The sequence below is a fragment of the Nelumbo nucifera genome, chromosome 6, assembly GCF_055504915.1.
Source record: "Nelumbo nucifera cultivar China Antique chromosome 6, China Antique-T2T, whole genome shotgun sequence".
In the NCBI taxonomy this organism is placed as follows: domain Eukaryota; kingdom Viridiplantae; phylum Streptophyta; class Magnoliopsida; order Proteales; family Nelumbonaceae; genus Nelumbo; species Nelumbo nucifera.
The window spans coordinates 62,213,086-62,239,524 of NC_142654.1; the positions used below are offsets into that span (position 1 = coordinate 62,213,086).

The following is a 26,439-nucleotide window of genomic DNA, read 5'->3' on the forward strand; positions in this document are numbered from 1 at the left end:
TTGTTTTGTGGGATGAGTTCTTTGTGTCATTGACATGATCATCAGTCTACCTGGACTAAGTATCAACCAAGCCACTATTCAGTTGGCGTAGTAATGTAGTTTTAATTAGATAGTGTTGCTGCCTTGTTGCGACAGGTGGGGGCAAAAGCAAAATGTCCATCTGGTCTTGATTCTATTTCTCTTTCGTTCTTTCTAAACAACACTGATACTGATCTCATAAACTTTAGATTCCTGGATGGAGATTATTGATAGTTACAAAGAACTTGTCACATGCCTGCAAGGTTCACTGAGGCTTAGATCTGCTATCGCCATCCTACATTCCTATTGCATATAGAGAAAGCAAACAAGAGAACCATAGAGCAAGGGTGAGGAGACTTTTGAGAAACTCAAACCCATTCATCTGCAACAAAAGAAAAACTTATCTTTTGAATTTGTTTCTTAACCACACCATCTACTGCGCAACTTTTCATTGGGAGGTCTGTCTATATTGCTTCTCTGGGAACTCTGTTGATACCAAGTTTCTAAATATCGATATATCCGATATATATATATTTTTAATTTTTTTCAAAGCCGGTTCAGGGGGTTGGTTTAAGGCTCTACACCCTCTGTAGGGGCATATTGGGGTGCTCTTAATAAGATGCATGTCAATTCCTTGAACCTTGGTTGATATGATGCTTCAATAGCACATTAAAGTATTGCCAAAGTGTGCAAGCAAGGTGAATATTTTATATAGTCTTTTTTTTTTCTTTTTTTTGATAGGTTATATAGTCTGCTTTGGTAAATGACAATAATACCATTAGGACGGTTTCTTTTCTACTTGATTCTTATTTTACGCCATTGTCTCGTCTTCTACAACCTTCAGGGCCTTCCGTTTGTATGGGTTTTGCTGCCTTACAAGTAGTCCGTTTCAACATTACTAATTAAGGTTGCGCTTGGATGGGCTTCAAGATTTTAAAGTTCAAGAGTACAAAGCCCCAATTACCTTTTTGCTGTGGGACTAAAAGTGTTTTTTTTTCGTTGAAAAATGGATTAAAAGTGTTTGACTTCACATTGTAATGTTTTTAAGAGCAATTCTTCGCAAACACTACTTTTGGCTAAATTATGTTTTCTACTCCTTTTCTTTTGGTATTATATATTACGCATTGCCGGGGGTTAAGGGGTGGCCGGGTAGGTAGGGCTGTACTGTAACCGGGTTGGATTCATGGTGTTCAATCAGTGTTAGAATTTAAACCTTAAGCCCACGTATTGAGTATCTTTATAGGTTGAACCAGAGGTGTCAATTGAACCGGATTTGATCCAATTCAATCCGGTTCAATATGAGTATTATAGACGGACCAGGTCCAAATCCAATCCAATCTGATGAATACTTAGGACCATTTTGTACCACTTCAATTCAATGTTTGAACCGTCTAATCTATTCAAATTGGTTTTAATTTAGATTGGTTCCAACCCAAGTCCGATCCATTGACACTTGTATTCTTATTTTGTATCAATGGACCAGATATTGATTAAATCCAATATAATCCAACATATATAAATCCATTATGGATGGACCGTCCAGTCTATTCAAATTGGTTTTAATTTAGATTGGTACCGATTTCCAACCCAAGTCTGGTCCATTGACACTTATGTTCTTATCTTCTATCAATGGATTAGATATTGATTTAATCCAATATAATCCAGCATAAATAAATCCATTATGGATGGATCAGGTTCAATCCAATCTAATAAACACATTGGACAATTAATTGTACTGGTCCAATTAAATATATCTTATTGGTCCGTCCAATAAAATACCTTGGACCATCCATCCAAATTGATTTTAATTTAGACGAGGTCAAACCCAAAACCGATCCATTGACGCCCCTTGGCTGAACCACTGAAACTCGAGAATCCAAATTCATTCAGTATCAGTTTACTGGTCAATGGTCATAGAGCAATCACGAACCACACAACCATTGAGAGAAGAACAATATTTCAGATATTTTTACACTAGTTTTCATTTTAATATATAGAACGAATTATGTGGTTATAGAACATATACATAGGAACCAAAGCATCCATCCCGATCCTCGCCCATAAATTTCAGTTTAAACCAAAAAATCTGGCTCGACCGAAACCAGTCCGATCATCCCGGTCCAAGGGGTACCCTTGATCCTTTTAGAATTGGGCTATATTGCGTCGTGTTGCTATTAGCAACGAATAGCAACCGAACGTTCTTTTGCGAAACAAGTCGTAGAACTAGAAGATGACCCCGCCCAACCTCTCACTGAAACCTCAATTCCCCCGAGTTTTCTTTTCAATTCCCAACTCTCCATTTTCCCTCTCCATTCTTGACCGTCTCTCAGTCCAAACCCTCACTTTCTCAAGAAACATCCCATCACGTTCTCTCTCTGCTTTTTCTACTTCCTTCTCGCAGTCATCCCAGCAACAAGTAGAAGGCGACTACGAAGATGAACTTGTTGTTGGCGATTGTGTTGTTTTCGAGGAAGGCATCTTCGAAGACCCTTATCTTCAAAACAAATTCGATGAGAAGAAGAAGCCAACTGCAGTGGCGAAGCCGGAGAACTTGGTTCCTGATAAGTGGAAGGAATTGCAGGCAGAAATCAATATAACTAAAAAAGAGAAGCGTAAAATTGCTCAGAAATTGGAATTTGGAAGTCGCATTGAGAAGAAAAAGGCGGCGGCGGCCCACTTCAAGGATATGGAGGAGAACTTGGCATATCGGGATGCCAAGTTGTCACAGCTGAGTCCGGTGGTTCTTGACAATCCTACTTTTCCTGTGAAAGAGGAGGTGGGTAAGGAGGATAAAGAAGTGAATCAACTGGGGGAGGCTGAATTTCCTTCGAGTAGTCGAGTGGCGCCTAGGAATCCCAGATTGGCCGTTTATAAGGGAACACTGGAGGACATTTCAGAGTTTTTTAATAGCGGGAAATATAATCCAGGGGAAAACTCTAGCAAGAAATCCCAAGGTAACTTCTCTTTTGGATGTTGCATGCGTTATTTTGTGGTTTTCGTTCCTTTAGGCTATGTTTGGTTTGAAGGAAAAGGTAGGGAAAGGTAAGGAAACCTTTACAAACCTTGTATAGGTTTCCCTGTCTTTCCCTTCCTTTCCCTACCTTTTCCTTCAAACCAAACATAGCCTTATTGTTGACATCATAGTTGTAAGTGAATTTCAGCATGGACCTTGAATCTATGGTTATATTTCAATAATCTTTATTTTTGTAGAGAAAGAATTTAAGGTTGGGGCACTTATAGACATGAAGCTACTAATTGCCAAGGCATAATTCTAACTGGAAAGACAATGCTGCTTAATTTACATATTTGGTCACAAAAATCAATATCTCCTTCACTTATAAATGGAGGACTCTTTTGAGAAGACTTTATTGTTCTGAAAGTCTCTCTCTCTCTCTGGGAGTGGGGGTGGGGAATTCTGGTGGCTGCGGCTGTAATACGTGAGGATGGTATAAAGGAAGTGATGGTAGAACTGAAAACTAATTGAAAACCTTGCCGCATTTCACTTCACAATTGTGGTCTGCTATTTCTCAATGAGGATAAGCATCCTAGAGTACATTATCCTTAATAGTGCCTTTACCTTGTAGCTTCCAAACCCAACTAGCTTTTTGTATATGCTTGGTGCCATTTCTTATTAAAATATCTGCTTAATGTTGAGAACTAATTCAAAGATTATTAGTTTACCCATTTCTGTGATGTATCTGATGTATAGTATAATCAAGGCATGCCAAAGCTATTCAGTCTAGTTCTGCTGGCACTTGGAGACTGTGCCAACACTTGGGATGATATGCTAATAGTAATCCAAGCTGAAGTTGGCCGTGAATTTTCATACTTCACACTGTTACACAGCCAAAAAAAAAGAAAAACACTGTTACACAATGTGTCGCAAAAGATGACACATTCAATGAGTTTTAAGTGGTTTGATTTTCAATATTTTTGATTAGTTTTCCTATTTTACTAATATATTAACATTATTTATTATAATTTAGTATTTTATTGGCAATATTTATAATGATTTAGTATTTATTTATCAGCGTGCCCCTAGAAGTGTTGGGCATCTTTAGACACTTGAGTACTTGGCACCATCCATGCCATGTATCAAGGTAAAGCTGCTGTGCATGTGATTTTTCTGCAGCAGCATTTCTTAATCTGTTAATTTCTGCTCCAACTCCCCAAGGTTACTCATGATGATTTTTTTTTTACTGAAGTCCTGTGGTGGATTAAGCCATCATAAGCCAATAATCAGTCCAGTAACAACACATGCAAACTCTAGTGCACACATTCAGAGCAGTAAGACCACTTGGTGCATTGTATCACAAAAGATATATAAAGATAGAACAGATGTACCCAAAGTTCTTGTAAGCAAGGAATGGAAGCCACCAGCATGGTACAAACTAAAACTGAATTTCGATGGGAGTTCTCTTGGCAACCCTGGAAGGGCAGGCATAGAGGGTGTGTTTAGAAATTATTTGGGTGTGGTGGTGGCACTCTACTCTGGACCAATAGGTTATGGTGACTCAATACAGGCTGAATCTCTAGCCCTACTTCAAGGTCTAAAGATGGCTAAGCAGATAGGAACAACGGACTTAGAAATTGAAGGAGACTCTCTATTGGTCATCTCTTGGGCCAAAAACATCACATCAGCACCTTGGAAGCTCAAGTTTATTTTCAGAGAAATTGACACACTTGCAAGGAAGTTCAACTCTCAGTTTGGTTGGGTTAAAAGGGATGCAAATGGGATGGCGGATACCCTAGCAAAACAAGGGGAAAATAGATCTTCATTGTATTGGGCAGAATTGTAACTGATTGCTGGAGATTGCAATTTCCTATGCAATCTTTAGCTATTGTATCTTAATCTCTCTGTTATTAATGAAAGATTTTTACTGATAAAAAAAAGATATATAAAGATAGAATCTAATAATTTTCCTTTGCCATCTAAAGAAGGCCATAATTATATCTTATGTAAAGATAGAATCTAATACATGAAATCCTGTGATGGATTAGGTCATCATAAACCAATAATCAGTCCAGTAACAACACATGCAAACTCTAGTTCACACATTCAGAGCTGTAAGACCACTTGGTGCATTCTATCACGAAAGATATGTAAAGATAGAATCTAATAATTTTCCCTTGCCATCTAAAGAAGTCCACAATTGGATCTGAATATAGACTAAAACAAGTTAAGCACAAAATTTAAATCTTCACTTCAGATCCAAGAGACAAAAACCAAACACCTCTTAACTAATGAACTTTCATTGGAATCAAAACAGAAAACAGTTGAACTCTACTTGTTCTAGTCATTTTTGCAGCTGATGCATGCTCTCACTTCTTCTTGTGGTCAACACCAGCAGACCTCATCTTGTGCAGGACACTTGACATTTTCTCATGCTTCTTCTTTGCTCTCTTGTGAGTACCAAGCTTCTTCTTTTCCACCTTTAAGGCACACTTGTCTTTCCCAACTTTGAGAAGTTCAGTAATTCTCTTCTCATAAGGTGCAAACCCGGCAACTTCCCTGGTCAGGTTCCTCACGAAGTGTACCCTCTTACTTGTTTTTCCTTTTCTGTCAGATGGGTGTGGAGCCAATTCTTTCTTTGTTACAGTATGACCTTTGTTCAATCCCACAAAGAGGCCACTCTTTGGCTGCTGTGAAGCCATTGCTTGTTCCTCCTGACATGATCCGGTGAAGATCATTCAGGAAATCCCTAATATGAAACTGTGGAGCCATTGCCTGCTCCTCCTCACCTTTGGTATCCTCTCTATTTCCACTTTTTAATGGGTTGGTTGTCATGGCTTGTTGTACATAATGGCTCTATAATATCTGGATATCCTTTGCTTTTGGGGAATGAAGACTTTGTGCTTATGTTTTCTTTTTTTTTTTTTCTCCTAGAATATTTGTTGTTGATAAATAACATAAATCACTATTATGCACTTAATGAGCGCATAAGTTGCTTTTTTTTTTTTGATCAATAACAATAAGCTTTATTAATGAATAAGTTTTGTGAAACTTTAATTACAAAAGGGGGAGGTAAACTATCTTAACTCCCCAACAACAAAAGGAGCACATAAGTTGCTTTTTTAACAAATAATTTGATGTGTATATATATATATATATATGTATATAAATCTAGTGTTATGGTGTAGCATTAGAAATCCTTAGTTTAATTGCTGGTTAAGTTTCTAAAATCGGTTTATTGTCTTTATTGTATGTGATATTTGAAATATGAATTTCCAATATCTTGTTATTGTATGCTTAAATGAATAGGATCTCGTAAGTTGTTCACCAAGGAGGAAAAGGTTCTTCTGAATAAGCGAACACCTACACTGACTGATGCTACATCTGTAAGTTTTCCATGTAGCCAAACTCCTCCAGAAATTTTAAGTGTTTTCTGTTTTTCATTCTTTATTTCAATTTTTGTTTGTGAGCATCTTCATTGGATGCTGATACTTTATTTGGTCTAAGAATGTTCATAGTAAATTTATCATTAAGATTTGTAATTTGTTGGGTTACTTCCCAACACAGGAGCCTCTTTGAGGGAGCTCAGCCTCCTTGGAGAAGAAGAGAAAAAGGGAATTTGGATAATTCTCTCTTGTTCCTTTGATAGGGTGGGAGTGAGCTGTATTATAGGAGCTCTCCCATGATTGGCAAGATACATAACAGACTAAAGGCAATAACAAAAAGTAACCAAAAAGCAATAACAGAATAAAAAAGGCATCTGTGAACAATCATGATCTCAGTGGTCCTTGAGCTGACGTGGCCTGTGATGGAAGACTTGTTGCACTAGATCTGAGTTGGCTTGAGCCATTGTTGATGTATGGCCACTGTTGGGCTGGGCCCTAATAGTCTCTCCCCCTTGAGTTGGACCTTGACCACAAGGTCTATATGAGGGAATTGGCTCTGTAACTGTAAGTATGGTTCCCATGTTGTATCTTCCTCCAGTAAGTTACACCAGACTACCTTGGCTTCTTGAATTATCTTGTACCCTGATCTGATCCACCTAAAATCAATGATTTTCGTGGATTCCACTAGGAGCTGGCCTTCCTCAGTGAATGCGGGCAAAGTTTGGCATGCAACATTAGCTGGTCCCAGGCTTTTTTGAAGGTGGGAGATGTGGAAGACTGGGTGGATTTTTGAGGTGGGGGGTAAATTCAGTTTGTAAGGAACTGTCCCAACCTTTTCTAAAATGGTGTATGGCCTGAAATACCTGGGGGAAAGTTTCTGCCAAGCCCTCTTAGAAATGGAAATCTGGCAGTGAGACTGAAGCTTGAGATATACTTGTTCCCCCACTTGGAACTCAAGGAACTGATTCTTCTTGTCATAGTGCTTCTTTATCTGTTGTTGATCTTTTTGTAGATTGAATTCAAACATTTAACTCTCATTTTGGGCTAGGAGTTGTTCCTCCACTGTTGCCACATCTGTAGCTCCTTTCTCATGGAGAACAATAGAAGGGGCCTCTCTCCCATACAATGCCTTAAAGGGTGTCAAGCCTGCCGAGGACTGGTAAGTGGTGTTATACCAGTATTCCACCCATGCCCATTGTTTGGGTCCATCTCCTAGAAAGCACTTGAGGTTGTGGTTGGTCTTCAGGCAGTGATTAACCACCTCTATCTGATCATCTGATTGAGGGTGGTAGCTGGTGGAACTGTGGAGATTGGTTCCTTGAAGGCAAAAATACTCCTGCCAGAACCTGTTCATAGAGGTTGCATCCCTATTTGATACTTTAGACTAGGGAGTGCCGTGCATCTTGGCTACGGCTCTCAAAAAGACCTCAACCACATGCGGTGCAGTGTAGGGATGAGGAAGAGCTGAGAAGTGAGATTTTGTAAGTCTATCAACTGTAACTAAAATCACTGACTTACCATTTGAAGTTGGGGGGTCCGGTTATGAAATCCATGGAGATTTCATTCCATACCAGTTCGGGAATATTGAGAGGCTAAAGTAAACCTGCTGGGGCCATGGCTTCAAAATTTCTGACTAATTTCTTCATCCCTCTCCAAAAGTAATGAGAGGCAAAGTGTCTATAGGTTCTTAGTATGCCAGAGTACTCGCTTAATGGTGAACTGTGGAATAGCTGGAGAAGCTTTGATATATACTTAGGTGAATTAGGGATAATTAGGCACCCCTTGTAAAATAAATCCTCTTGAAGCACCTTATACCTAGGAGTGGACTAGGGGTCTTGGGCCCAAGCTTTACTAGGGATGGCAATGGGGTGAGTTCGGGGAAGGTTTTGTAAATTCTAGACTGTACCTGCCTCCCTAAACCTCCCAACCCTTACCTGCCTCAAAACCCATAGTGGGTTGGATTTTGAGAATCCAAACCCTCCTCCACACATGAAAATGCAAAACCTCCTCGACCCTATCCTCAGTTCCTCACCACATTCAAGGGTGGGGGTGGGTTGAGTTTAGAACTTGTATCTAATTTCCTATTATTTCTTGTTATATATAAGCAATAAATAAAATAACAAAAACCAACAACAAATTTTCCAATCATTTGATTAAGAGATGTAAAAAACACATAAAATTTATATGCTTTCCAACAATATGCGGGTTTGGGAGGGTCAGGTTTAGCTTAATACTGTACCCTACCCATACTTGTACGGGTTGTAGAATCCTAAAACCTGTCCCCGCTCCAAAACCCTCCCTGACAGGGCGGGTAGCCATTGAGTAGGGTAGAAATTGCCATCCCTAGGCTTTACAAATCCAAGCAAGTTCTGGGTTGACTCAGGCTTCCTCTTTGAGTTGGTTAGCCAATAGGTAGATGGGCTCAGTGATGGCGAGTTGGTTCAATTCCATTACCCGTGATAGAGCCTTTGTGGCCTTATTAGTGGGCCTAGGCTTATATTCTATTTTATAGTCGAACCTCGTGAGTTTCGCCACCCTACGTTGCTGTTTTGGATTGAGAGAGGGCTGGCCCAACTAATACTTAAGGCTTCATTGGTCGGTCTTAATGGTGAACCGCCAACCTAGTAAATAAGATCTCCACCCAGTAACCACTAACATCACTACCAGAAGTTCCTTCTCATATGAGGATTGGGCATAGGCTTGAGGTGAGAGGAAGGCAACTAGATGTTCATCCTGCATCAGAACTACCTTGATACCTATTCCAGAGGCATCATACTCAACCACAAACCATTTAGTGAAGTCAGGCAATGCTAGTGTTGGGGGTGAAGTGGCAGCCTGCTTGAGGTCTTCGAAGGCCCATTGAGCTTGAGGGTTTCAAGTGAAGGCTTCCTTTTTTAACAACTATGTGAGGGGGGCAGCAATGGAGTCGTACCCTTGTATAAACCGACAATAATAACCGGTTAAACCCAGAAACCCATGTAGGCCCTTTACTGTGGTGGGTTGGGTCCAATCAATCATGTGCTTAATCTTCTTTGGATTGGCATGTACCCTTCCTGCTTCTACAATGTGGCCCAAGTAATGGACCTTCCCTTATCCAAATACACATTTACTGGGCTTAGAAGAAAGCTGGTATTGCTTGAGGGTGTACAAGGTAGTGGCAAGGTGTTCTAGGTGTTGGGTCCAATCTGGGCTGTACACCAATATGGCTTAAAGATCTCGTTCATCAATGACTGAAAAGTTGAAGGGGCATTGGTGAGACCAAAGGGCATCTCCAGAATTCGTAGTGTCCTTTGTGAGTCTTGAAGGTTGTCTTGGGCACATTTTCAGGGTGCACCTGTATATGATGATAGTCTACCCTCAAATCCAGCTTAGAAAACACTGCAGCTGCCCTTAACTCATCCACTACCGGTATGGGGAAGTGGTCCTTGATCGTAATTTTATTCAAGGAACAATACTCTACGCAGAATCTCCATGTGCCATCTTTCTTTTTAACCAATAAGGTGGGGGATGAATAGGGCTGGTGGGCGGTTGAATGTACCCTTTGGTAAGCAATTCATCAACAGGTTTTTCTATCTCAGCCTTTTGGTAATGGGGGTACTGGTAGGGTCTGGAGTTGGTAGGGTGGGTATGCGGTGGTCTTGTCTGCATATTGGTGGTAGTTCTTGTGGTTTAGAGAAAACATCTTGGTACTATTGTAGGAGCTGGGTAAGGTCCTGCTGGTTCTGTGGTGTGGTAAGAAGGTTCTTTGATGCTGAAATGTGTATTAGAATAGGTTGATTGGTATAGAGGCAGTCCTTAATGATGGAAACCAAGCCCACAATATGAGGGGAATTGGGATTAACCCCACTTAAAATGGCACGACTGTCCATCCACTAGGAAATCCATTGTTAATCGGGCCCAGTCACAAACTACATGCCCAAACTAGCATAGCCACTGTACTCCTTGCACCAGGTCCACTCCCCTGAACTCCAATGGGTGAAGATCCATTTGAAATTGGTGTCCTTGGACCTTAATTCTCACCCCTTGGTAGACTCCCTCATAGCCTAGAATGTTGCCATCGCCACTTGCACCTTAAAATGTGGAATGGGTTGGATTGTCAGGCCCAACTGATGAGCCAAAATGGTGGTTATGAAGTTAAAGGTGCTGCCACTGTCCATCTGTAAAGAGACTGGGCCGAATGGGCCCTAACAGCCTCTCTTGTGATATCTTTTATTTTATCTTTTATCTTATGTTGATGGGCCTCACTTAATGGGGCTGTTATTTATTCTTGTTTTATTTTCTTTATGTAACTGCCAAGCTGGCCGCCCACTTAAGGGTATTCTTGTCATCATCAAATATTTAGATATTAATAAAATAGGGTTAGAGGAGAAGGGAGAATAATTCGACTTCTTCTCTTACCTCTTCTCTTCGCCATCTTCCTCTCTTATACAGTTATTTAGACCTGTTTTATTCTGCTAATCACTAAGTTTAATCTTGATATTAGAGGACTGATTTACATCGTGGTATCAGAGCGGGTTCAGTTCCTCTTCCTTCTTTTTCTTTGTTCCTGTACACTCTAAAATCAAGAGAGTGTATGGAGAGATAGGTTCTCTATAGTATAGAGAATCACTTCCCTAGTTGGTAGAAGGGTTTGGAGAGCACCACACCCAAGAAGTGATGCTGTTCTGCTGCTGCCCGAAACCCTAGCCGACTAGAGATTTTCGAGGTTACCAGGAAAGGTAAAGCTTGGGTGTGGTGCTCTGTGCTTGGAAGGTGTCTTGTGACTGCTAAAGGAGGGCAGTTCAGGTTTGGAAGAGTTTGGGTCAGTCTGGTAGGTGCGACAGTATCTTCTCTCTTCCTCCCATCTGCTGGACGGAGCAAAACCCTAGTTTTTCAAGCACCCAAGTTCTGGTTTGACTTCAAGTAAGTTTACATAGTCAAAATTTTCTGTTCTTTGGTTTCCGTTTGATTAATGGAGGCATACGGAAGTGAGTTCAAGCAGGTGCCAATTTCTGGACCTGCTTCAGTAGATTCCGTTTTGACTGGTGTTACCACAATTAAGCTAGATGGGACGAACTATTTTGCTTGGGCACAGTCTATAAAAATCTATGTTTGTAGTAGAGGAAAACTCGGGTATCTCACAGGCAGCAAGGTGAAACTCGAAGAGACAGACCCTGAATTTGAAAGATGGATGCAAGAAAACTATACTGTTATAGGATGGTTAGTCAACTCTATGCAACCCCATATAAGCCGGTACTATCTCTGGATGCCTTCGGCTAAGGAGATATGGGACAGTGTAACTGAGACCTATTCACAGAAACTGAATGTAGCCAGAGCATACAAATTGAAAAGTGATGTGAAGAACCTGAGACAGGGGGAGAAGAGTGTGGCAATCTACTACTCTATACTAAAATCCCTATGGTAGGAAATTGATGTTATGGAGACAGTGGTATGGGAGAGTAAAAAGGATGCTGAAATGTATAGAAAGCTAGTGTAGAGAAATAGGGTGTTTGAGTTTCTCACTGGACTCAACCCTGAGTTTGATATTATCAGACAGAACATTTTGGCCAGGGATGAGGTTACACTTTCACAGGCATATGCTATGATAAGTGGTGAGGAGAGTAGGCGGCAAGTGCAGTTGCAGAGTCCACCTACAGAACATTTTGCACATGCGGGAATGAAACTAAAGGGCCCTACTGAGAAAAGAGAGCAGGTGTGTGAATATTGCAAGAAACCACGGCATACAAAGGACACCTGCTGGAAGCTTCATCCTGAACTTCTTCCAGATAGGTTTAAGAACAATAATAACCCTAAGAAGGGCAGTCAGGTGGGAAAATCCAAGACTGCTAATGCTGCTACAGTGCCTGAAGGGGGAAGTAAGGAGAGTGAAGAAAAATCAACCATTGAGCAGTTGGCTGCAATGAAGCTGGATTTTGAGAAGTATGGGAGGCTCCTAAATCACCTGGAAGCTACGGTTTCTTCAACTCACCCTTCCAACAGTACATCATCTTCATCGGCTTTTGCTCACTTAGGTACTCGTGCTTCTGCAAATCATGCTTCAGTTTCAGGTAATCATAAAATCCCTTGGATTATTGATTCCGGTGCATCAGACCATATGACCAGCCTATCTAACCTTTTTTGCTCATATCACCTCCTCTTTGGGAAAGAGAAAATATCCCTTGCCGATGGGTCCCTTGCCCCCATCTCTGGTAAAGGTGATATAAAGACCTCTAACACCCTGTTCTTATCTTCTGTTCTTCATGTCCCTAAGCTTAACACAAACCTCTTATCTGTTAGTAGCTTAACAAAGTCAATGAATTGCAGCATAACCTTCTTTCCCACTCATTGTGTTTTTCAGGACCTGTAGTCTCAGAGGATGATTGGGAGTGGCCTTGAGGCGAACGGAATATACTTGCTGGACACACCAGATCAAGCTTTGGGACCACCTCATGGAGTTGCCTTAGAGTCAATTGTGTTAGAGTTTGTTAACAAAATTTTATTATGTAATTTTCGGTTTGGTCACTTGTCCTTTTCTGCTTTGAGTCATCTGTTCCCCGATATGTTTAAAGGAGTGTCTTTATCGAGTCTTCATTGTGAATCATGTGAGCTGGCAAAGCATTGTAGACATTCCTATTCAATTAGCAATAAAAGATCATTTTCTCCTTTCCATATTGTTCACTCTGATTTGTGGGGGCCATATCACATGCCAACCATGGGGGGTTACAGGTACTTTATCCTTTTTATTGATGATTATTCACGTTACACTTGGATTTATCTCATGAAATCCAAGGATGAAGTACCAGCTATTGTGAAAAATTTTCATGAACTCATCATCACCCAGTTTAATACCCGTATCAAAATATTCCGCTCTGACAATGCTAAGGAGTATTTTGAGAGAACCCTCTCCACCTATCTTGAAACTTTTGGGGTTATTCATCAAAGTTCTTGCTCCTACACTCCACAACAAAACAGGGTGGCGGAAAGAAAGAACAGGCATGTGGTTGAGGTTGCCAGATCCCTCCTATTTGCATCCCATGTTCCTATAAAGTTTTGGGGAGATGCTGTTCTTACTGCTACCTTTCTGATCAACCATATGCCCTCTCGGGTCCTTGGCTTTAAAACACCTTTTAGTCTTCTCTTCCCGGATGAGGATCTCTTTTCTCTTCCTCTCCGTGTGTTTGGGTGTACTTGCTATGTGCATATTCATAGTCATCAAAGGCACAAGTTTGAACCTAAGGCTCATAAGTGTGTGTTTCTGGGATATGCTTCCACACAGAAGGGTTATTGCTGTTTTGATCCAGTTCGTGGCACCCGCTTTGTATCTCGGGATGTCACCTTTGCCGAGTTGACTCCCTTTTTTAGTATTCCTCCTGAGGGGGAGAAATCTGATGAGTACTTTGCTATGTCTTCAGCTATTCCTCTTCCCATCCCTTGTGAGTCCGATCATGGGGTGTCCACCTCTTCCACTGGACCTACCCCTGATATCCCTGCTCCCCCTCTTGCTTCTGCTCCTGCTCTCCAAAGGTGGTACCAAAGGCAGAGATTCAGACATGTGCAGGTTGTTTCCACTCCTTCAGAAGAGCACCTTGCCACTCCCATCATTCCCGAGGAAACAGGTCAGCCTTCTATTGACCCATCTCTGACTGTTCCAGACCTTGACCTTCCTATTGCTCTTCGCAAGGGCAAGCGGAAGTGTACAACCCATTGTATCTCCAAACACTTATCTTACAACCTTCTCTCCCTTTCCTATTACTCTTTTCTTGCCTCTGTTTCTTCCCATGTGATACCCAGGTCTGTACTGGAAGCATTATCTCAAGCTGAATGGAGGGATGCTATGATGACCGAACTTGATGCATTGCATAAGAACCATACCTGGGATATTGTGGACTTGCTGGAAGGGAAGGAACCAGTGGATTGTAAATGGGTGTTTACCATTAAATATCACTCTGATGGCTCTGTTGAAACGTTTAAGGCTCGGTTGGTTGCTAAGGGTTACACCCAAATGTATGGCATTGACTATCTTTAGACATTTGCTCCTGTAGCTAAGATGACTTCAGTCAGGGTTTTACTTTCTCTAGCAACTACTTTTGACTGGCCCCTACACCAGTTTGATGTTAAAAATGCCTTCTTGAATGGAGAACTACATGAAGAGGTCTATATGTCTGTACCTCCAGGAGTGTATGGAAAAGAAATGAAAGGCAAGGTGTGTAAACTACACAAATCTATTTATGGTCTCAAACAATCTCCTCGGGCTTGGTTTGAGAGATTTCGGGCTGCTCTTGTCTCCTTTGGCTACATTCAAACACAATTTGATCATACACTGTTCTTGAAGAGAAATGATTCTCTGGTGACCTTCTTGATTGTTTATGTTGATGATATTGTGGTCACGAGTAATGACATTGAAGAGGCCAGTAAACTAAAAGCATTTCTCAATTCTGAATTTGAAATCAAAGATTTGGAAGATCTTCGGTATTTCTTGGGCATTGAAGTTGCTTGATCTAAGGATGGTATATTCATATCTCAACGCAAATATATCCTTGATCTTCTTGCTGAAACTGGTAAACTTGGAGCTAAACCCATCTCCACTCCCATTGATCCTAATCATAAGCTTTCTGCCACAGACGGTGAACCTTTGTTTGATAAGGGAGTGTTTCAGAGACTGCTTGGGAAGTTGTTATACCTTTGCATGACTCAGCCAGATATTTCCTATGCAGTAAGTGTTATTAGTCAGTTTATGCATTCTCCCAGAGATACTCATCTAGCTGCTGCAGAAAGGGTCCTGTGCTACTTGAAAGGTACTTTAGGGAAAGGTATTCTATTTGCTAAGCATGGTCACATGAAGCTGGAAGCCTTTACTGATGAAGATTGGGCAGGATGTATTGATGACAGAAGGTCCACCTCTGGTTATTGTGCTCTGGTTGCTGGGAATATTGTGTCTTGGAGGAGTAAGAAACAATCAGTAGTTGCTAGATCCTCAGCTGAAGCAGAATACAGGGCAATGGCTCATGGTGTGTCAGAATTACTATGGCTATGATCCCTTCTAGAGGAAGTGGGGGTGGACTACGAGAAACCAATGATGCTCTATTGTGACAATCAAACTGCTATCAACATTGCACATAATTCTGTTCAACATGACAAAACTAAGCACATTGAGGTTGATAGGCATTTCATAAGGGAAAGAGTCTCTTCAGGAGAAGTTTGTTTACCATTTATCACATCAGAAGAGCAACTGGCTGATATCTTGACCAAGGGAGTTCCAAGGGGGAAATTGATACACTATATAAGCAAGCTGGGCATGATTGACATCTATGCTCAGCTTGAGGGGGAGTGTAAAGAGATTGGGCCGAATGGGCCCTAACAGCCTCTCTTGTGATATCTTTTATTTTATCTTTTATCTTATGTTGATGGGCCTCACTTAATGGGCCTGTTATTTATTCTTGTTTTATTTTCTTTATGTAACTGCCAAGTTGGCCGCCCACTTAAGGGTATTCTTGTCATCATCAAATATTTAGATATTAATAAAATAGGGTTAGAGGAGAAGGGAGAATAATTCGACTTCTTCTTCTCTTACCTCTTCTCTTCGCCATCTTCCTCTCTTATACAATTATTCAGACCTGTTTTATTCTGCTAATCACTAAGTTTAATCTTGATATTAGAGGACTGATTTACATCTCCATCAATATGGTAACAGTCCTACCCATTAATTGTCCCTTGACCTTCATAGTTTTTGGCCCATGGTCCCTAGTCAGGGTGTGAATGAGATTTCCGGGCTTTCCTTGGCCTCTTTGAATTTGGGTTCTCCTACCTCTATTTCCCCCTCTCCTTTGAGTCTTCACACTATAAGAGGAATGCACCTATGTTTCGGGGCAAATTTGTCATCACAATTATAGCAGAGCCCCTTCTCCCTCCGGACCTACATCTCAGCCCATGTTTGGCATTTGAAGGGCACCATATTTTGGGGCTTCGGTCCAGGTGAGACTGATTCAGTCTTAGGGTTTGGGGTTTTGAGTATCGGGCCCATGGATTTGTTGGTCTGCTTTAGGCAGCCCAATCTTTGTTCCTGAAGTCTGGCAAGTCCCACAGCCACCATGACTGAGCTTGGCTGCAAAGCCTTTACCTCTACTCTGATGTCCTCCCGAAGCCCTCCAATAAAACACCTTACAAGGGCCTTTTCTCGTCAGCCTTGAACCTGGGTGGCCCACCTTTCAAACTTCATTTGATACTGTCTCATATTCCCGACCTGCTTATTTTTTGTTAGGACTTCATCATAGTCTTTATAAGCAGTCAGTCCAAATTGAAGGCAAATGGCCTTGGTGAAGCCCTAGGAGATCTACGGGTGAGACCTCTGAAACCACTGGAACTATAAAAATAGCTCCTTCTAAATGAAAGGTAGCAATCATTATTCTCTGGTGTCCAGGAGTTTCATGGTACTCAAAATACTTCTCCGTCCTGTAGATCCATGTGATTGGATCTTCTCTAGCACAAGTAGGAAAGTCTATTTTAGTAAGGCAGCTGGAATGAAGTTACCTCTTTGAATGCTACCCTGACTGCTCTCCTCCATGTCTGATTCATGACTGGCTGCTGTGGAGGCCTTCTCCCGATACAGAACAAGAGCAGATGACGTCTCCTTGATTTCCTTCAGCTCAGAGGTCACCTTGTGCACACTTCTACTTCTATCTTGTCCATTCGTTCTTCCATTGAAGAGCCTCTGGTGTTTGGCATGATGGTAGCTCAGAACCGAGCTCTGATACCAAATGTTGGGTTACTGCCCAACACAGGAGCCTCTTCGAGGGAGATCAGCCTCCTTAGAGAAGAAGAAAAGGGGATTGGGGTAATTCTCTTTTGTTCCTTCGATACGTGGGGGGTAGGCTATATATAGGAGCTCTCTCCCATGATTGGCAGGATACATAACAGACTAATGGCAATAACAGAATAAAAAAGGCATCTGTGAACAATCATGGTCTCAGTGGTTCTTGGGTTGACGTGGCCTGCGATGAAAGACTCGCTGCACTGGGTCTGAGCTGGTTTGGGCCTCTGTTGATATATGCCCACTGTTGGGCTGGGCCCTAACATAATTCCATATGGTTAAGTTTTGGTTGGATCGCGGTGATCACTTTGGTAATATATTTGTTCCAGTGCCTTGGATTGTTGAATATTCAGATTTGTTACATTTTTGCTTATTTTTGGTAAACTAGTAGAATGGCCCATGTGATATTTGAACCAGGACTCAAATAAATTAAGAAAATCTGAACATATGGCACAGTTCTAATCTTAACCTTAATTCAAAATTCAGTTTTCATGATGTTTTAGTTCATACTAATTTAAAGGATACAAAGAACAGTTCTAACATGTTATAACTAAAAATGCAAAATAAGAAGAAAGCTATGAACCATTACTCATGCAGAGGCAATATCTTAATGTAGAAAATTAAGAAGCGCTCACCAGCAACTATGGTAGTGATAGCAACAATTGCCTTAGTAGCTGCCAATCCTTCTGCTATGGTTTGAAAACCAATCTGTACTCAGAAAACAATTTTGTCCCACAAATACCACAAAATAATCAGAAGATGCTTACCATTCAAATGGAGATGTGTCCTAAAAAATCATAAAGGTATAATTATGTAACTAAAAGTTTAAAAGAATTATAAGATGTCATACAAAATCTAAACCAGGGGCTGGGCCATGAGATCAGAAAAATAAAGAAAAAAAGAAAAAAAATCCAAGAAATGGATGTAAAGTTATCAACATAATGGAAGATTTGATAAATGGAATTATGCAGTTTAGGTATTCAACAGATAGAAGAAAAGTGTAATTAATTGTGATGCTAACCGAAATGAACAAACAGTAAAAAGATAATATCTTCATGATGCTCGAGGTCTTGAGTAGATAAATAGAGCATCTTTGGTGTTATCTAATATTTGAACAAGTTTGGCACTTTTGATGTTAACGTGGCAAAACATCTCTTAATAGCATATGTTATAGGGACATTATAACATCCTCTTTGGGAATGGAACACATTCTATGCTTACTTTTTAGCCTAAAACCATACCATTGGATGGTATTTCAGAGAAAGGATCTTCAGTCCCCTGTAAACCAAGATACAAGGTTTAATACAAGATTTTTTTTCTGTATTATAAATATTCACCTTATTGTCTCGTATCAATCCCCGAAGTCATAAATTTAATCCAACAGTTTTAACCAGAGAAGCACAATCTTGGTTAGCCATGTATACCTTATATTTACTCCATATCCATTTTGGGCTACTACCAAAAAAAAAAAAAAAGAAAAATTGGGCACTTCAACTCAACTCCTATCATGTCATTGTGCTCCCTTTGAAGAGCCATGTTTTCTGTCAAATAGTAAGCTCTTAACAATTCAGGATTTGTCTTGTTTATTTGTACTATATTTGATATCTTAGATCTATGGGTTCTGTATTAGCTTTAGGTAAACACATAATTGGGCTATTCAGGTTCCATATGTCTTGGGGATTCAATTTGGCTGAGATCTTATCCTTTATTCAGGGTTTAAGGCTAGACCCTTTGGCTTTGGGTTCTATGGCTGTCATATCATGAATGCAATTTCAGTTGTTGAGTGATGGGAGGGGGGGGGGGTAGCTGTTCAGGTTCCACATTCTGTGGAAATAAACCAGAAATCTTTATTGGAAAAACAGACCACAAACATAACAAGGCAAGGAAAGATGAACTGACCCATGCATGTTACAAGAAATTCTAACAAGGTCTCCAGTTTTTCTAGTGATTGTATGGAGTATCTGGATTTTCTGGTGCTCATCACAGACTTCAAGAAGCTCAACAATGTGACCAATGATGTCAATATTTATGTAGAAATCTAGATAGATAAATGGATAGGTTATCATTCAAGAGATCAGAAATCTTCATTGAATTATAATATATGGATAAAATTAGAGGTACAAATAGACTACTTAAGCAGAGAACCATGGAAACTTGTTCTAGAGTCTTAAGGGTTTTAATCAGTTTCTGCACAGTCCAAATTCTGTTTTTGGAAAGATATCAAATGTGAGGAGAAAAACCTCTGTGTAGGTTAAAAGATATTGAAAAAACAAACCAAAAGCATAACAAGGCAAGAAAAGATGAACTGATCCATGCATGTCACAAGAAGTTCTAACAAGGTCTCTAGTTTTTTTAGTGATTGCATGGAGTATCTGTACTTTCTGGTCCTCATCACAAACTTGAAAAAGCTTCTGGACCAAGTAATTCCCAAAAGGATCCATCATGAGCTCAACAATGTGACCGATGATCTCAAGGAGCAACCATTTAGAAAGGATGGATGTGACTGGTAGTCACCATTCATGAGTTTACCATGATTTAGTGCTATTGTTCATAAGTTTTATTGGGTATCTTTTCTTCTTTTCCCATTCATAGAATGGTAATATGTTATGAACTTGATCCATAAAAAATATTCTTATTAAAAAGACAGAACTTGTATACAACTCAACTCAATAAAACCTTATCCCAACCATACAGAGTTGTCTTCCCAAATCTTGTTTTGCCATTCCATTTTCTAAAGTGCCATAACAATTATTAGATTATGAGCCTTAGGTCAGCTGATCTTTTTTATTTGCCTGCTCATGCTTCTAATCCCTTTAGCTTGGGCACCTTCTATTCGGCCACATCACGTGCAAACTTGTTAGTCTAAATGGAGATTTGTTATAGTAGTAATGAATTATATTTTCCTTGTTTAGTTTTCATATTTGTCATCTATATACTTAAAAAAGGGAAAACTCTCGGGAAGTTGCAATTAGAAAATAAACATGCTGGCACAAAAGAAATTCTTTCTGTGATTTTGATAAAAAGTTATTGAACTCCACACATACAGATGTGCAGAGGGACAAACAAACATGAAAATCATGGGGAGATAGATAATTAACTGCTCCTCCCTGTCATATTGAGTAGATGAAGAGATTTCTTCTACATCTTTTTACACACTTTGGAGGCATACATACATCAACAAGACAAAAAAGATAAAAGTGAATTATCAACCAATGACTGTGCAGCTTCATCATTTCACTTGTAAGTGTCTATCAACTAACTCCATGGCTTTTGAAAGCTTTAGGCTTAGTTTGGAAAGAGTACAAATACAAACATGTACAGTGTAAACACATACAAAATAATACAAAATGTAAGGTTTTGCACTCTACATATTTGTATTTGTATTCCTCCAAACTGAGCCTTAGATCCAAATAAACTGAATCCAAGATAGCTAGGTGCTCTTCAAAACTTTTGTCAAAGCTAGCAACAAATATATCATCGAGTCTGTATTGGAAGTGTCACCGGGGAAGCTTTTGGTTTTTCAACAGTTTTCTGCTTCTAATGAGTACAAAATAATAGTTAAAACTGATAGGAATAAGAGGTAAACGATCAAAATAAATCATGTAATAAAGAAAATTGGAAGGGTGTAATTAGGAATAAAAGGAGTTTTTTGAGGTTGGAATATGTTTCTTGCTGAAAACACTGATTTAGAGAGAATGAGGAAACTACAGATTTTAAAATTTGTAAGAGAACCTGAAAAACGTTTTCTTGGTTGCAATGAGAAATCAACCCCTTTGTTTTGTTTAAAAGCATTTCCATCTCCAAATCGTACCAATCAAAACAAGCTTCAACATATGAATAATAAAAAGAATAATTCATAAAAAAATGAATAATAAAAAGAAGAACCCATAAAAGAAAGGATAATGACAAGAGAGAGAAGCCCAGAATCATACTTGGACTCCTAGAAATCATTGCAAGATGTAGTTCAAGCAAAAATTAAAAATGAAAATACAATTCCAAACTAATAAGAAAACACACTACCCCAATCAAAAGCTTTCCAAATAGAAATCAAAATTTGATCTTAAGCTGATAACCATCAAGAAATTTTTGCCAAAAAAGCCCCGATAACCATCAAGAAAAATTTAAAAGAGGAGTATTCAAAGAGGAGTCAAAACACTCCTGAAATCAACAAATTCAGATAATACTATTAATTTAAATGCAAAAACCCAATTAAAACAACAACCAATTTCTTACCATAAACAAAGAATGAATTAAAACAATAACCATTTAGGTTCATCCCTTTTCTCACAAAATAGAAGACTACAACCCCTAAAATCCACCAACTCATTATATAAATTTCAAAGTCATTCAAGGAGCAAATGAAAGTATAAACTCTCCTAGAACAAAAAAAAAAGCAATTAAAGCAATAACCAATTTCTACAAAAAAATAACCTTGACAAAAGGGCCGCATAAATGATCCATCAAATTATGCAACCCAACAAAGTAGGCAAGCCAAACTCACCCCATGGAGCAACCCAATAAAGCAATAAAAGAAGACCACACTGGCGAAACTGAAATTTCGAAGTAAAACAACTAAAATGTTCAACTGGTCTAGACCTGAAATGGAATATTGTACTGTCCCTAGGCGGGAGAGAGAGACCTTACAAAGCAGCTTACAAAATGATAATAGCAACAACGAATTTCTTAGTACCTTCTTCCAATATTTCTTTTAACACTTCAACATTTGTTAGGTTATTGATATAATCATATTGATTCTTGAAACCTAAAGAAAAGTATAACAAATAAACATAGTGGTAAAGATTGGAGAGTACCTTGCAGTGAGAGTCTGAGGGAGATCGGAGAGAAGACCTTCAGATATTGGTAAACTAAGAACAAGTGCCAAATAGATGATGTTGGGAAAGTTTTATTATATATTCCCTCTTGAACAGGAGAACACTTGTTGGCTTTTATTCGGTTTCCTAACAAGTGTCCCACATTACAGGCCCATAATTGGTCAATTGCTGGGAAAACAGAAAACATAAAGGGTAAAAATGGAAAGTAAAATCAGGCTCTACTCCAGTTACAAGGGGTATTATTGGAAATGGCAAATCAGGCTGTTCGATGATTTTCTTGTTTTCCATTCCGATTTTTATATATGGTCAATAGATTCTATTGGCACCGTGGACATTAACTAAATAACCAGGCAAAGCAAATTCATTAATCACATAGCTAGCAATAAGCAGATATGTGCTACTTTACTTTCATGGCAGAAGTTCTGTGGCATTTTAATGCATAGGCCATTTTACCTCTTAACATTCACATTGATTATAGAAGGACAAGATCTGGTTACTCTGCCATTTTTTTTTTTTATTTCATAATACTTAATGGATTGTAGTAAATAAAATATGAAGAAACTAAAAACAATATGTTTGTGTTTTATAAATTTTAATGATAACTTTGTCACTTTTACTTTGATGATCAGTCAAAGTTTCATATATTTGAACTATCTGCTAGTCATTAACCTGCTATTTGGAAATCAACAAAGATGTCATTTAAGCAGCAGCTATTAATGCACAAAATTTGTGCATTTTTTTTTTAAATTTTTGATAAGGTAAAGTATTGTATTATTAACAAGAAGTAGGAGTACAACTACTGACCTTTTTTTTTTGGTAGAAAGGATTCAACTATTGACCATGTATACCCAGGTTGTGTTTAGGATACACAGTATTTCTATTAAGCAAGCAATTAACAAGAAAACAATTTTGTGCAATTTTCTCTAACCAATCTGTGAATTAGGAATTTTGTGTAACCCAGGAAAGTCAGTGTCTTGTAGGTAGATCTCCTTATAGAGCTTTTATGGAAGCACAGATGTGAAATATTGTGGTTCAGTATTGAAAGGATATGCTCAGTTATTGATGAAATGTGATAACATCCACATTCCAATGGTAAATGAGTTCTACATTTTGGTTGATGTGCATCTCAATCCTTGGACTGTCAGAGAATGCTATTCTCATGAAGGATAAACCTTTATACCTTATATGTTCCAGAGTTTTTGTGGTTAATGTGCTTTAGTTTCTTCTATGTCTTGGCTGGCTTTGAACTAAGATGGTCTACAATTCAGGGAAAATGGCTACCTCTGCATACCCTTGCTGCATCAGGAGAATTTTACCTTATGGATGCATTGTTGAAACATAATGTTGATATCAATGCTGCTGATAAGGTATTAGTTATGATCACAATCTAATGAGACCAAATCTATATTATTATTTTCTGCTTATTTTAGTATATTCCCTCTTGCCTTGAGCTTTGAGAGATGGTTTCCTCTCTTATGTTCTTATACAGGATGGTTTGACTGCATTGCACAGAGCCATAATTTGCAAAAAGCAAGCAATTATCAACTATCTTTTGAGAGAATCTGCAAATCCTTTTGTCCGAGATAAAGTGAGTATCAATTTTATGAGATCCATTTAAGCATCAAAATTCTATCCAATTTCTATGCACTTCCTTAATGATTAATTATGTATCCTTTGACAGAATTGTCAATTCAAAACTCAGCACCTGTTTTAAGGTCGAGAATCTATTTTTGTATTTGTGAAAGAGGGTTGGTTTAGTTTGAAATTTTCTTTTTATTTTAGTTTCTGCTATTCCTTCTCAAAATGGAGTCCATACTGACTCCTCTGTATGTCTTCTTTGTGTTTGAACATCAGTTTTAAGTGTAAACGCTGTAATTGTGTTACTTCCCATAATAGAGGGCAATAATTGCCACCAGCTACCTGTCTACCACACTGTCTTAATTTGTGTTTGATACATCAATATTAAGTGTTAATGCTGCTATGACCATGCCATCTCATGATAAGCCCTTCCCTTGACATTCTAATGTAAAAAGACCTGGTAATATCAATGCTGTTGGTGAATTTTGTAATGGGTAATAGTCATCCTGTATTGAACTCCGAAGTTGAACAAGGTGATGTGTTTGCAGGATTACTAATTTTATTTCACTTCCAATTTTTGCCTACAACAGGAGGGTGCCACTTTGATGCACTATGCTGTCCAAACTGCATCTATCCAGACAATTAAAATTCTTCTTCTGTATAATGTTGACATAAACCTTCCAGATGATGTACGCTTCTGTTGTTTCTTGGCCCTGAAATCACTTTTTCTAGCTGCAACAATTCTTCTGAAAATATGCCTATTACCTGTTTCTGTTATGTGCAGGATGGTTGGACACCATTGCATCTTGCTGTTCAAACCCAAAGAACAGATTTGGTGAGGCTTTTGTTGATTAAAGGAGCTGATAAGACTTTAAAAAACCAGGTAATGACTTACTGGTGTCTTTATCATGTGATTAGGTCCATTCAGTCTTTTATTCCCTCTTGGTCTATCATGATATCATCATCATCATCATCGTCATCATTATCATCCAAGCCTTCTCCCAACTATATGGGGTTGGCTAAATGAATCCTGTTTCACCATTCTATTCCGTTTAAAGCCATATTCATTGTTAAATCATGGACACTTAAAATCATTTCTAACCCTTCAATTTGCAACAAATCACTTCTTCTCACAGGTGCTGTTGGTGGTCTTCTATGCACGTCACTAAACCATCCTAGTCTACTTTTTCTCATTCATCACCTTTTTTAGCTAATCCTACATTCTTTTGAATGACTTCATTTCTGATCCTATCCTTTTTAGTTTTTCCACTAATCCATCTCAGCATATGCATCTCTTGGTTCTATGTATATGCCAAATGATAACAGCATATGGTGTCATTTATTGTGGACAATTATGGCATTTATTATTTGCAGACCATGTACGTGGCACAATAACTCTTCTCTAAGTGTTTGGTTGATGCCTTACCAAAATAAAGTGTCTGGTTGATGACCATTTGATTGGAGAATACAAAACCCATCTAAGTGCATCTTTATATTATATATAATTATGGTTGTTCTCACAAGTGCTGTAATGTCTCATGTCTGGATATATAATATTTATAATTTATTACTTCATTTTTTATTATGCTATAAAGTTGGACTGCTGCTCTGTGATCCAGCATGTATAATTAGTGTAGGCACCTTAACATCAATTAAACATGATAGGGGTGGAGATCCCTCTACCTTGATCTGGATCAGTTGTCTTGAAATGTATTTATAGAGTCAGTCTCTTGCAAAATACTGTATAATTGACATTAACTTCGTTTTTCAGGATGGTTTAACCCCTCTTGATCTCTGTTTCTATTTGGGTCGAGACCTGAGGACTTATGAGCTTATCAAGTTACTGAAGCAGCTACCCAAGTCACAGTGACCAGTTTTGACAACTAGCCATGCTTCAGGCACTCTGTTTCATGTGTAAATTCAACATGTATATCTTTGTTCCAACATTGCAGAGTTCTTTGGTTGTACATTACATCTTTCCTTGGTTTAATGGGTCCGCCAATTCATCAATCTGGATCACTCAAGTTAATGGTGTGAAAGACATGCCAGATGGGAGAAGAGAAACTTTGTTCCTGCAGGCAATGTGGCAATTAGTAATGATTTTGAACACCGCAACCTGAGTTTGATCAAGCTTCAACTGTCAAGGTGTGAATTAGCCATCAACCATTATGGATCTTCAGGTCTGTGCGATGGAAGACAGTCTGTTCGTCCATTAAAACTGGAAAGAGGTTGACTGTAAAGGATATCAGGGTGCAAAATGGGGATTTCTCTGGGTGGATCTTTTTATGCCATTTATTTTATATGAATTATAATGAACTTAAGGGAATTTGAAGGATTGAGCATCCATATTGTATCTTTTTGCGTTATTCATGCTATTATTCTCACAGAAAATACATCATTCAGGTAATAGCAATTGTGTTTGACGTGTATGTGAAGCCCAAAGGCAATATGGCCTTGGTCTGTTGATACATGAAAGTCGGCCATATCTGCTCATTTGTGCTTGTGTTGGTTTTTTGCTGTGATCGTATTTGGTGAATGCACACGGACAATACATAACCGAGAGCAGTGGTACAATTAAAGGTTCTTTAACCAATAAAGCTTTGGATGGCTCCTTCATTATTTTTTCTACTTTACGTACAGGATGGATATCTACTATCGAATGAATGGGTTCAAAAGGCTAAAGGGGCGAAAACTTGTGTGTAATATATCAGCCATAAAACATTTGTTTGATTGTGCATACTGAGTAGACATCACGAACTTGCATTTTGCAATTGTTTAGCCGGTACTTTTCAATGGGTCTTGTCCAAGAAACCACAACATACTTGGATGATCCTAGTTTGTTTTGAAGGCCAGATTCATTGAGCATGCAGTGCATCTCATTTGGAC

At 39.0% G+C, this 26,439-nt stretch overlaps 1 protein-coding gene and 1 pseudogene across 1 annotated transcript; one reads left to right on the forward strand and one right to left on the reverse strand.

Annotated features, from left to right (window-relative positions):
• The first annotated feature begins 2,182 nt into the window (after positions 1–2,182).
• Positions 2,183–25,980, forward strand: AKRP (ankyrin repeat protein). Its single transcript, XM_019198943.2, has 7 exons — positions 2,183–2,972; positions 6,281–6,357; positions 23,244–23,342; positions 23,465–23,563; positions 24,144–24,242; positions 24,338–24,436; positions 25,325–25,980. The coding sequence occupies exons 1-7, from the start codon at positions 2,249–2,251 to the stop codon at positions 25,421–25,423; spliced, it is 1,296 nt and encodes a 431-aa protein (XP_019054488.1). The 5' UTR covers positions 2,183–2,248; the 3' UTR covers positions 25,424–25,980.
• Positions 2,999–5,901, reverse strand: LOC148791110 (large ribosomal subunit protein eL36x pseudogene; annotated as a pseudogene).
• Positions 25,981–26,439: the final 459 nt, after the last annotated feature.

Bases quoted from the DNA above. Each gene is read 5' to 3' on its own strand.
- AKRP (XM_019198943.2), top strand. From the start codon at position 2,249: ATGACCCCGCCCAACCTCTCACTGAAACCTCAATTCCCCCGAGTTTTC. The intron at 23,564-24,143 runs GTGAGTATCAAT...TGCCTACAACAG, and splicing joins ATCCTTTTGTCCGAGATAAA to GAGGGTGCCACTTTGATGCA. The intron at 24,243-24,337 runs GTACGCTTCTGT...TGTTATGTGCAG, and splicing joins ACATAAACCTTCCAGATGAT to GATGGTTGGACACCATTGCA.